Here is a 12,954-nt window from a genome sequence, read left to right on the forward strand (position 1 = left end):
CTGGGTTGTTATCTTTTTCTTATTACATTGTAGGAATTTGTTGTATATTTAAATACTAATCTTTTGTCTGTTATAGCTCAGATTAAATTAATGACTTAGTTGATTTTTTAAACCTGAAAACATTACTTTTATCAAAATAATTCATGCACATGGCAAAATAAATAAAATAAAATAAAATAAAATAAAATAAAATAAAATAAAATAAAATGGTACAGAAGGGCACATGACAAAACACAAGTCTCTTGCCCCATCCACCTCTCAATGCCCAAGCTCACTCCCCAGGTACAGTTTTTTGCCACTTGTGCTTTTAGTTCTCTTGATGATTTTTTTCCATAATGTGCTTATACCACTGTGTAAGTATCCTGATTTATCACCTTTGAACAACATCTATTTGTTCCATGCTCTGAAAGGTAAGGTAGCCCCAGTGTTGGCAGCCCCAATTCTCATTCTCATCATGCAGCATACTAGCCAGCTTCTACCATCTCTTTACTATCTTTCTGAATTTTGTTGAAGTCCTTCAGATCGATCAACTATTCTCCTTTTAAGGATAAGTTTGTTTGCTTATTTAGTTGTTTGTTTTGGTCTTCACTTTAGATCAGATAAACTCAGAAGCAATTGTGAAAGGCAAATGCATTTGCTCCCTCCAACAATTATACTCAGAAATTATCAGCTGTAGCCCAGAAGCCTGTTTTTTAATGACTTATTTATGATTTTTCACACTTTGAATATTTATGGAACTGAAATTAGTAAATTACATTTTTGTGTGACTCAAATTGAACAATTAGAGAGGCAAAATGAACTTTTAGACTTGTTTTGAGTTCTTTCATAAGCAGCTATTTCTGGCATACCTATAGTTCCAAAGGTGTCTGTTAGTTGAGAACTGTGAACGGAAGCATCTAACCCTTCCTCAGAGTAACAATTGCTTTCGCATAGCCCTCATTCCGACTGGGTTTGGGGTTTAGTATCATTGTGGGGAAGAATAGTGTTTTTTTCTGCGTCTGAGCTTGAGAGACCTAAGCCCATCTTTCCCATTATCGATTCCTGATGTTAGGCTGTGAATTTCCCTGAATGATGAATAGCTTCATTGAATTTTCACTTCCTACTCAATTTCTTTATAAGTTAAAAGGAAAAGAATAGCCAAGAGACCAAAAGGCTTCTGCATACAGAAAGTAATAGCTATGCTTTGTAAAACCTTGCAGTTTTGAGCTAGAAGCATCGATCTTCAGTGCTGCCTGGTGATTGGTGTTCTCTGCAGAGCCAAATATTACCTGATTTGACCAGTTCCTCTGCTAAACCGGAATCTATTCCTCATGGTTATATCCTCTGAAGATAAGATATGCATATATGAACATGAATAAATATGAAACACCTTCTAGAGCAGTTGTAGCAATGATGAAAGGAAAATTTTATTTGGAGGAAATTTATTTATTTAGAGGAAACTTAGAGGAAAAAATGTTTACCGTAATTTTGTGAAATTAGTTAAAATGTTCACCGTGGTTATTGCTGGGTAGAAAGGTAGCATGTAATTTGTATTTTCTTCTTCTTGCTCATCTACATTTTCTAAAATGAATGGGTGTATTTTCTGAAATAACATACAAAAGTTTGTTGGTTTTTATTTTAAAGGCAGGTGCTTTATATGATGATGCTACTACTACTGAAATAGTTCTCTACTGGACTATATTAGTCCTGGAGAACCGCTGCTTATTATGTCTTCCTCTGAGAAACGTTCCTGGCCTAGTGCGGAGAAACTGTCATGTTGCTCTGTCACTAAGGCTACAAGGTTGTTGTTGTTTTTACGGTGCCCATTGGTCAGTCATACTCACTGAGCATCCCATGTGCTGCTGCCTTCTGTGGGAAGATACAAAAACAGGTATTGTGGGAAGATATCAGATGAAGTGGGGACCCCCTTCAAAAGAATGATCATGTTTAACTTCTGAGAATTTACAAATCCATCTATCAAAACAAGTGTGATGGAGTTCTGTTGTGTACAGGGTGATGTGCTGGGTGCTGCACGGATCTTAAGGGAGATTGATGCATGGCCACTGGCTTCCAAGAGCCTGTGGTCAGGTTGGGAAGATAAGACTTGAGTGTGTGAAAATAATTTTTTTAAAAAGAGAAAGAGAAATGGAAGTTTAGTACAACAATCTAAAAGTTGTCCCACGGCTGTACATAGTCACTGAATGAATGGTACAGGTGCTAAATGCTAGCAGAAGGAAGAGACCACTTGTGGCCTTGAGGGGGCGACAAGGCCAGCATGAAGCTGGAAGGATTTGAGCTGAAAGTGGAAACTACAAGGCATCATAAGGCATGTGTTCATGAATTCTAGAACGTTAGTTATTTCTGCCACATTCCACTGGTCAAAGCAAGTCACAAGGCCAGCCCAGGTTCAAGGTCAGGGAAATAGCCTCCATCTGTTGATGGGAGGAAAGGCAAAGACATAATGCAAAGGGGCGTAGTCACAGGAGTGTGTAATTCATTGCGAGTTATTTGAAACAGCCCTAGCACAATGGCTAATAGTGAAACTGTGATCAAGTTCTCTGGGCTTGCTCTTATATGTAAAGGAGAGCTTTGGGAATTTTTTTTTTTTTTTTGGCTGTGTCACTTGGCTTGCGGGATCTTAGTTCCTGTAGTGAAAGCACAGAGTCCTAACCACTGGACCGCCAGGGAACTCCCTGGAATTTTTTTTCTCTCTCTTGTAGCTGTTTTCTCATGTTGATAACAAAATGTAATATTATTCTCATCTGTATTTAACATAGTAGGGTAGCACATATATAGATATATGTAGTCTTTCTGGTTTAAGATAAAAGTACTGTTCATTAATGACTTGTTGATTATCAAGCTGTTCCTATTATTGCTGTCCTTATTTGTGTTCAGAGGCCAAAGTTTAAGTATCATTGACATCCAAGGCGGTGTTTGGTAGAATGGAAAGGGCAAGAGCTTTGGAATCAGACTGATTTGGTTTAGATTCCTGGCTCTGCCACATATTAGCTCTGGGACTCTTTCAGCCATCACATCTTCATCTATAAAATGCAGATAATAGCATTTCCCCCTGCAGGTTTGTTAGTTGTCCTTGCTAGTTCTGTGTTTCTATACTGAGAAACTTTAGCTTTCATTTAGTTTTTAGAAACTAGCACCGCTGTTTAAAGATTACTGTCTGACTTAATTTAGTAGGATGTAGTGTATTTTCTTTTTGACCTTTTATGAGAGTCTCTCAGTGACCCACACTTTTTAAATAAAAATGCAAAATGATGTATTTTCCTCTGAGTTGACATTTGACATTTCTAGCACACAAATCCTTTTTTGAGCTGCTTTTTGTGGAATGGGGCTTCTCAAGTTTGGACAGGCTTGGGTTTCTCACCAGGGCGCCCAAGTGTAAGTGGGCCACAGGCAGGGAGGAAGGCGAGCCTCTGCGGATAGATTGCTCCACTTAGTGAAGGAGTCAGTTCAGTTCAATAAGCATTATTTTCCCCTGAGCAGTTTGTGCTTAATTACTAAAGACTTAATTGTGAACCTGGGGCATTGTTAAAGATTTATGATCAATAATTATAAAATAATCATAATAACGGCTACTATTTATTGAGTACTTAATATGTGCCAGGAACTGTGTTACGTGCTTTACATGCATCATCTCATTTATCCTCAAAACAACCCTAAGAGATAGGTGCTATTATTATCCTCATTTTTAAAACCTATAAAATGACATAGCAATTTATGAAAGTAGTATAGTACATTCTAGAAAGTTACAAATACAGATAGGCAAAAATAAAAACACCATATTCCTACTATTCAGAAAATATTAATGTTAACATCTTATTATGTGAACTTCTGAAATCTAGAGAACTTCTTTATCTCCCACCAAGCCTAATTTTTAAGATTATTGTCTAAAAACATGATAAAGAAATTCTTTTTTTAGATGTAGAACCTGAATATTGGCCCTTTCTTTTTATGTGCATTCCTGTTTTACGAATCATAATCATTCCTATCTTGGATGAATCCAGCTGAATATCAGACAGGTTGTATTCAGCAAAGGGCAAAAAAAATTAAACATATGAATAGATCAAAAAATTATTCCAATGTATCAGTTAGCTATTGCTGGGGAACAATCACAAAATCTCATTGGCATAAACAATAAGGATTTATTCTTGATTACATACCTTTGGGTCAGCTGCAGTGATTCTTATGCTACAGGTCTGAAGATCAGCTGAAGTGGCTCATTTGGGGGCTCAGGCTAGAGGGTTAATAGCTACCATGGTTTGTTCTTCTCATAATAATGGCAGAAGCAAAAGGGGACAAGCCCAGTAGGGGATTAACTAGATAAACACATACATCCCAGAGGCTAAGTTAGATGTCAAGCCTGAAGTTAAAAGGATGGGGAAGAGCATACCTACCATGAGTGTCCCTGGCCCCAAGGCCAAGGCAAGGGTATAGACGTATAACAGTTCTACAGGGAAATGAAACATTAGGACTAATTTAATGTACCATACTTCCTTCCATATGTGTATATTTATTTATCTACCCATCCATCTATCTTACAAATAAAAGCATAAATATATACACATAAGCATTATATACTATGCATATATACACAGACATACAAACAAGATAAGCTAAAACTTGTAGCTGTGTGTCAAAATTCTTTATGAAACACGAAAATGAGATGGCATATGGAAACAAGGTGATCAACTAAAGAAGCTAATGTAATAGACCTGGTATAAACTGAGAAGGTTTTGGAGAGTGTTATGTGTATTGAAAAACATAATAAAGAGTAAATATAGAAGCATTTCAGGGACAGGAACAACAGAAATTTGATGAGAGATTGGATACTAGGGACCAGGATGGGGGGAATTAGGGTTAAAATGGAGTGAATGAGAAGATATTAAAAATATCTACAATTCTGTGAGCCTAGGGAACTTGGGGAATCATACTAGCATTGACCAGAAGGAATTTGTGAAGAGTGACTGGAGAAGGGTTGGTCTTTTCATGGTTAGGTTTCAGGTATCAGCAAACATCAAATTGGTCATGGTCTCCAAATGATTGGGTTTGGTGGTGTGTTGAGACAGGAGCACTAATTAACTGTTCTTGTGACCATGGCCCAATTCCTAATATCTCTTCCAGCTCTTAAATTCATAATCCTTTTACCTTTATTGAGACTTAGAGTTGGAGCAATCTGAACAAAGTATTTTCCCAAAGAGTTTAGAAAGAGAGAAAAGAACAAGATTTATATGTCCAGGGTCAGATGATGTCCTCCAGATAAATGTCCTTGGCCAACACAGTGTTGTTGTTCTTGTTCCTTTTTTATTCTTTTTCCTTCTCTTTCTTTAATTTGAGAACCTGTAGGCTGAATATACTTCTCTAGTCCAGACACAGACTCCAGCAACCCCTCTTGTCTTAAATCCACCCACTTTACACGTTTACATTAAGTCCTAGACCTGGAAGACATTTGGGATTTTGACCCCTGCTCTAAGGCTTAGGGTTTACTAATTGCTGATGAGAAGGTGGAAAATACTCAAAGAAAATCAGGAAAAACCAGACGTAGGCGAGCACTGAGTCATGAAAGTTGAGATTAAATAACATTTTAAAGAAGTACTAAAATTAGCTGATTGGTCCAGAAAGCTGAGTCAAGCTTGTTTAAAATCTTTGTTGTTCTTTTACAATTTGACTAGATTTTCAACTCTGCCAAGAGTGGAAACAATATCTTTTCTATGTTCTGAAACTTTATCTTACAGTTAGGTAACAGTGCTACCCTCTACAGGTGCTTTGTCAATTTCAAAAGAAAGAAAAGGAGGAAAGGGCATGGACAGGGAAAGAAAAAGAGAACAAAGGATTTAAAGTTGCCTCACTGTTCCAAATAATAATAGAGTTCTTGTCTAGAATAACCCAGGTGGAACAGATCTTTTCACACACTTAGCAGTTTTCCAGAAGCAATGAGAAATGTGAAAACAGGTTTCCTACGTGTGGATGTATTCAGGAAATACTCTTTTTTTTTCATTAACTATTTTCTCTGGCTTAAATGTCTCTCCTAACAAGCCATTTTTCTGTTCAATCCCTTCTGTAGAAATGACTTGTTGATGGTCTGTCGCCAATTGAATATGGAAGAGTCTGTGGCTGAGATCATGAACCAACTGGGCGCTGATGAAAATGGGAAGATTTCCTTTCAGGATTTTACAAGGTGCCGCATGCAGCTCGTCAGAGAAATTAGGAAGGAGGAAGTAGGCCTTTCTGAGAAGTCAGACAATTCCTGTAAAAAGAAGAAGCTGAGGGACAGAATTGCTTCCTGGCCCACGAGCAGTGACAACAGTTTGGGTAGGTACAATCCCGTGACAGTTGATAATGCACCCCTGTCCCCACTTTGTGACCTTCGTGAGACTGGCCTGCCCAGCCTGCTGCCTGCTTGTCCCCAGGCTGTCCTCTGGACCACACTTGCCCTGGGTGAGCGCTTGCTAATCCCCCAGTTCTGTCCTGTGGCTTCCCAGTTCCTGGTTTACTGCTTTCTTTATTTTAGTTCTTCCATTTCCCAAGTGTAATAATGCACTCAAATAGCTATTGGGGAGGAAGGGCAAACTGGACGGGAAAGGTGGTAATTGCATCAGCAGGCCTCAGAAACTCTTTAGGGACTTCTTCAAAGCTTGGTTCAGATCTGCACAGTGAGGTTTTTAACCATTTCTTTTTTATTTAATGTGTAAAAATGTTCCTACAAACTGTTTTCCTGTTCCTAAGTATTATTGTTTCCTACTAATGCAAGATAAGCAACTAGAAAGAAAATTCTGAAAAATGTTGATAATACTGAAGCTGAGTGATGGGAACATGGAGTTTATTGTACATATTTTTGAGAACTCAAATATACATATTTTTAGTATGTTCGCAAATTTTCAGAATAAAAAGTTTAAAAGGAAAGATGCATCTTAAAGGGATAGCCTGAACCAAGGGATACAGGAAGTATCTGAATTTTCTGCCTATACTTTAGGGAACTTTTTTTCCTTGGAAATGTCTCCTGGATCTCCCTCTCTGTTTCTTTCTCCGCTCGGTAGATCTAGTGGCAAGAAGCAAAGCTCCATGTTAATTGTCCATCATTTGTTAAATACATACTAATTAGCTTGGATGATTCTGTACTGCCCCACAGAACACACACACACACACAGACATGCACACCCTGAATGGTGTTCTGGGCAGTGGAGTAATTGGGAGCATTATTATTGAGTAATTGAAATAATAAAAATGCCCTCCTATCCCATATGCCTTGCTATCTTAATGGATTCCATTTTAGCTGCAAATTAGATATCTGGTAATTCATATGCTCTTAGTGCAATATGTAGAAATACTTAATTTTTGAACTAACATTTTTCTGAGTATTAGTGTATGTTCATTATAAAAAAATAAGGAAAAAAAGGCAAGCAGAAGAAAATAAAAATCATCCTTAATATCTTACCACCCAGAAATAACAACTACTGTTTACATTTCTCCCTCTCTTTCTCATGTGGTGTGTGTATGTGCGATTTAATTGTTTCTTACATATTTTTTCACATACTTTCCATATAATTTTGTATCTTGCAGTTTTTCCTCTGCATTTTCCTCATGCTTTTAAATAGCATTAGAAAGCATGATTTGTAATGGTTGCATCATGTAAAATGGACACTAAGAATTGGTTTATTAAATGAAAGGATGAGTAGAATTCTTTTTGCTAAGCTGTATTTTCTAATTTTTCTGCCAAGAACTTGGACTTCTTCTATAAGTACATAAGCACACACACATGTATGTATTTGAAGGGTTAAGTAAACTGTGGTATGTCTCAACAATTGAATACCATATAGCCATTAAAGTGATATATAAATGTGTATCAAATGTGTTTACAGAAGGAATACTTGTATGAAAAAAAGTTATACTAACTGTTGAAAATTGTATTTTAATGTGTGGTGTTTATAAAATATCTTGAAAGGAGCGGTTTTGATGGAATTGCTGCCCACATCTAATTGGTTTGACCGTCTCATAAGATTGCCCCAACTAAAGAAAGGGTTGAAAAACTATTCCTTTTTATCCTTTTCTATAACCACATACCCTTAGAGAAAGAAGAGGTAAGTGAGAGGAGGTGAATCGTAAAACGTATCATGAACTGAGGAAATGCCAGCACACATAAGACCATTTACCAATTTATCCTGGTAGTTACGGCTTCAGAGGCAGCTTATGCGAGTGGGAATCCTGGTTCTGTCACTTACTGCCTACACAGCACTAGAGAAGTTACTTAATCTCTCTGTATCTCAGTTTCCTCATTAAGTATAACATGAGAACAATTATTGTTATTTGGAGGAATAAAGAAGCTAATATAGGGCTTCTCTGGTGGCGCAGTGGTTAAGAATCAGCCTGCCAATGCAGGGGACACGGGTTCGAGCCCTGGTCCGGGAAGATCCCACATGCCGCGGAGCAACTAAGCCCGTGCACCACAACTACTGAGCCTGTGCTCTAGAGCCCGCGAGCCACAACCACTGAGCCCGCGTGCCACAACTACTGAAGCCTGCGCGCCTGGAGCCCGTGCTCCGCAACAAGAGAAGCCACCGCAACAGGAAGCCCACGTGCCGCAACAAAGAGTAGCCCCTGCTCGCCGCAACTAGAGAAAACCTGTGCACAGCAACAAACACCCAACACAGCCAAAAATAAAGAAATAAAATAAAAATTTTTTAAAAAAGAAGCGAATATATATGGAAAGCACGTGAAACGATGCCTGGCATAGCAAGATAAGCTATAAGCCCTAGATACAAGTTAAGTTAATATTGTTATTATTATTGCCACTCAGTTTTATTTCCTGGAGATTGTCACAGTTACACTCATGTTGGAAAACAACTTCCTATTCAGTCTAATGTGAATCAAATACATGTAAAAATCTGTAATAATTAAACAAAGCTTTATGTGTTCAATCAGTCCCTCTCTTTTCTACATCATCAATCTTTCCTTCTGATTCTATGTAGATAAACTCTAGTATCTCCCATCTTGAGGTCAGGAGAAGCCTTTTCTTGACTGCATGTGCCTTCTAACTACTGCCCCACTTCTCTGCTCCTCTTAACAGTTAAACTTTTGGAAGAGTCTGTCTACACTGAATGCTTATCTGTCCTTACGTCTCATTTTTCCTTCAGCCCACCCTTCCCAGCTCCAGTCATCAGCACTCCACTGACCCTGCTCTTATTGCTTTCACATTGTCCGACCCCGTGGTTCCTCCTCTGTCCTCATCTAGATCTTTGGCATTGGCTCAGCTGACTACTCCTTCATTCAGCTGCAGTTTATTTTCCTGGACTTCTCAACACGACATTCTCCTGGGTTTCTGCATATTGTTTTGGCTTCCCTCTCTCTCTGTCTCTCTCTCCCTCTCCCTCTCTTTCTTTTTTTTTACTCCTCTTCTCCTGGACCACTTCCAAATTTTGAGGTGCCTTGGAGTTACATTTTCTCCCTAGATGATCTCATGTGGTCTCATGATTTTAAATACTGTTTTTGTGCCAGTGACTCCCAAATGTATGTATCTAGCCCTGCCCTTTCCCTTGAGCTTCAGAATCAGGTAAAACTGACACATATTCCTGCACATCTTATAGATGACTCAATCTTAACATGGTCAAAAAGTATTTTCGATTCCCTTCCCTACCCTTCCTCCCAGGGTCGTTTCTGTCCCAGATATCCCCATCTAGGAAATATCACCATCCACTAGTTTGCTCGAGCCAGAAAGTCCCATTGCCTCTTTCGCCAGAGTACTTCCAGAATCTGTCCACTTCTTTGGCTCTCCTGCCACCACCCTTTTCTAACACCGTCATGTCTTGCCTTGGCTACTGAAAGAGCCTGTAACTGGCCTCCCTGATTCCTCCCTTGACTCCTTACATTTCATTCTTTATCCTGCAGTCAGAGTGGTCTTTTAAAATTATGAAAACATGCTTAGGTCATTCCTGTGCCTACAGCACTCCATGGCTTCCATATGAACTCAAATAAAGTCCAAATTCCTTACCACAGTCTACCCTGTTCCCACCACTCTAAGTTGATCTCATAACAATTCCCCTGACTTCTTTTACAGGCTCCAGCCACACTGACCTTCCTGCTATTCCGCTAACTTAGCAAATTTAGCCGGCCGCCAACCTTTGCCCTGGCTTTTTCCTCTCGTCTAAAACACTCTTCTTTCTGACCTTCTCTTTCTGACATTCTCTTTGCATGGCTGACTCTTTCCTGTTATTCAGATTTCAGCTTAAATATTCCCTCTTTGGAGAGGCCTTTCCAAGCTAATGTAACCTCTTCTCATTTACTCTTTCACATGCCCTTATGCTTCAGACCACTAATTCTTATCTGACATTATATTATATGCTTACTTGAACACTTATTTATCCATCTCCCGCAGTGCAATAAAAGTTCTGCTAGAATACTGATGGCCTTGCTGGGGTCCTGCTGTACCCCAGCACTTAGAACAGTGCCTGGCCCATGAGACATGCTCAGTGCATATTTGTTGAATGAATGAATGAGCAATGCACTGTGTTCATGCTCTTCTAGGGCTTCACAGAAGTGCAATGCATAGTTCCAGACACTAAGTGACTTACAGTTTAATTGTGGAGTCATAAGCACATGACAAATTAGGTAGCAGTAAGGTTTAAATTAAAGTCAGTGAAACTTGAGAGGCCATTGAATGGTGCAGAAGATAAGGTCCATAAGGAGATCTAAGAAATACCGTGAGCAGGAGTTTCAGGAAAGGGTTGAGATTTCACCTGTGACTGCATTGTGAAGAGAAGCAGAAAGAATGTTGTGCTGTTGTGAGAAAAGCCTGAGAAAAACTTAGGTTTAACAGTTAAGTGTCAGAAAGACTTTATTGTCAGCCCTAACATTTCACAGCACATCACAGCAGGGAGTCGAGTTGACAGAAAAAGACCTGTCAAAACATTACAGGCTCTACTTGGAAGAGGAGTTTCGATAGATTCATTTTTCCCAAATGTTTTCCTCAGAACACTGATTTCAAGAGATGCTCATAAATACTATGGGAAGAAAGAATTTCTTCGACAAATAACATTTGAAAACTTTGGGTTAAATTAGATGAAGAGTTTACTTCCAGACATCTCGGAGTCTTTAATGTGCTTATGTTTCCTGTGAATCTCCAGGAGAAGAATAAAATACATAGCATTCCCCACATTTAATTGACCTTAAACTTTTATTTACAAATCTTCTCTTTGACCTTTCTCAAATATACTTTGGGGAAAAATTAAGATATCTGATCAACTAAGTCATAATAGATTTTTGTATCATTTTATGTCATTTTAGAAATAATATTCAAAATTTTTTGTCTTTCAGGCACCAGCTATATAAAATTTAATAGTTATAGCAATAATAAAAAAAGTGTAAAATTACCAATATTTACTATGCACAAGGCAATTTTCTAGGAACTTGTATTATATGCTAACATGCTAAATCCCCAGGTTCACCACTGAGTTGCTGTGGGACTTAGGCTACATTCCTGATTACTCTGAGCCTCACTTCTCTTATCTCTAAAAGTAGAGTAGTAATACCTGCATTATAGGGTATGTGGAAGGAGTTAGTGGGATATCACTTGTAAAGTTCTTACACAGTGCCTGTTCACATTAGGTTTTCAATAAACAATAACATTACTTTAATTATCATTATCATCTCTAATCGTTGCCACTACATTCCAGGTTTAGAATAGAACCCTCCTTATGTAGAGGACATTGAGGCTCAGAGAAGTTCAGTGATTTGCTCTAAGCCACAGAGCTACTAAGGAGTTGAGAACACTAAGACACCACTTATTGAAAGAGAGAATTCTTGGAGTCCCCTGCAACTTTTGCTTAGAAACTTCATCTTCATGACCAAGATGCAAACTAAAAAGAACACTGCCATCCAGAGACCACTTCCAGCAATTGCAGACACATGGTGCCCAGGGTCTTGAGGAGGGATCTGAGGATAAGGCCTGTTAGAGAAGCCCATCTCTTTGGCAGCAAAGTGACAGCATGCATTATGCCAAAATAGTTACAAGGTTGTGTGTATGCTACCTAATTTCCCATTGGAAAATAAATAATCTAGATTCGTTATAATTATTTGTAATTTTCATTTTAAAATTTTGTGATTAAAAGCTTTTCATTTTGGGGGGGGAAGGATAAATTGGGAGATTGGGATTGACATATACACACTACTATATATAAAATAGATAACTACAACAAGAACGGGCTCTTTCTTCCCATAATATGACTAGGTGAAGGAAAATGCAATAAAATATGATTTAAAGGGAAAAAAAATAATAAAATAGATAACTAATAAGGACCTACTGTATAGCACAGGGAACGCTACTCAAAACTCTGTAATGGCCTATATGGGAAAAGAATCTGAAAAAAGAGTGGCTATATGTATATGTATAACTGATGCACTTTGCTGTACACCTGAAACTAACACAACATTGTAAATCAACTATACTCCAATAAAAATTAAAAAAATTTTTTTTCATTTAAAAATTTTTAAAATTTAAATCACATATAAAAAATTGTGATTTAAATTTTTTTTTCAATTTTCTTTGTGATGGGGGAAGACTCTGGAATTTTAAAAAATTCCTAGCATTAGGTATTTATGTATGTTAGCAATTCCAACAGAGCCTTTATTCAAACGTGCCCTTTTAAATAAACAGTTTTTTACTTCAACTAAGCTGTGAACTTTAGACATGATTTCTACATATTCCTGTCAAATGTGTGATTTATGTGAAAGAGGTACTGCTTCAGGGTGATGACCACTAAAAAAAAAAAGGCTGAATTGTCTGCGGAGAGCTGATATGAGCCTGCAAGCTTGCCTAATGAGGTCTGTGCTTTTCATATCTTTGGGAGCACTTGTTTTTCTTCCTTTGGTCAGGTCTCAGAGAGCTCAAGAACTTATTTGAATCAAATCCCCATGGTTTTAAAATATTGCTTAAGACAGCAGACATTAAAATCTGCTAATTAATGCAACTAA

General features: G+C 38.0%; 1 protein-coding gene across 1 annotated transcript in view; it reads left to right on the forward strand.

The window, feature by feature from the left end:
* The window catches only part of MCC (MCC regulator of WNT signaling pathway), a 424,188-nt gene that overhangs the window by 62,755 nt on the left and 348,479 nt on the right, over positions 1-12,954 (forward strand). The window contains exon 2 of the mRNA XM_068535717.1: positions 6,056-6,303. Coding sequence (XP_068391818.1) covers positions 6,056-6,303 — 248 coding nt within the window. The remainder of the gene's footprint in view (positions 1-6,055; positions 6,304-12,954) is intronic.

The sequence above is a fragment of the Eschrichtius robustus genome, chromosome 2 (genome assembly GCF_028021215.1).
Source record: "Eschrichtius robustus isolate mEscRob2 chromosome 2, mEscRob2.pri, whole genome shotgun sequence".
Lineage (NCBI taxonomy): Eukaryota > Metazoa > Chordata > Mammalia > Artiodactyla > Eschrichtiidae > Eschrichtius > Eschrichtius robustus.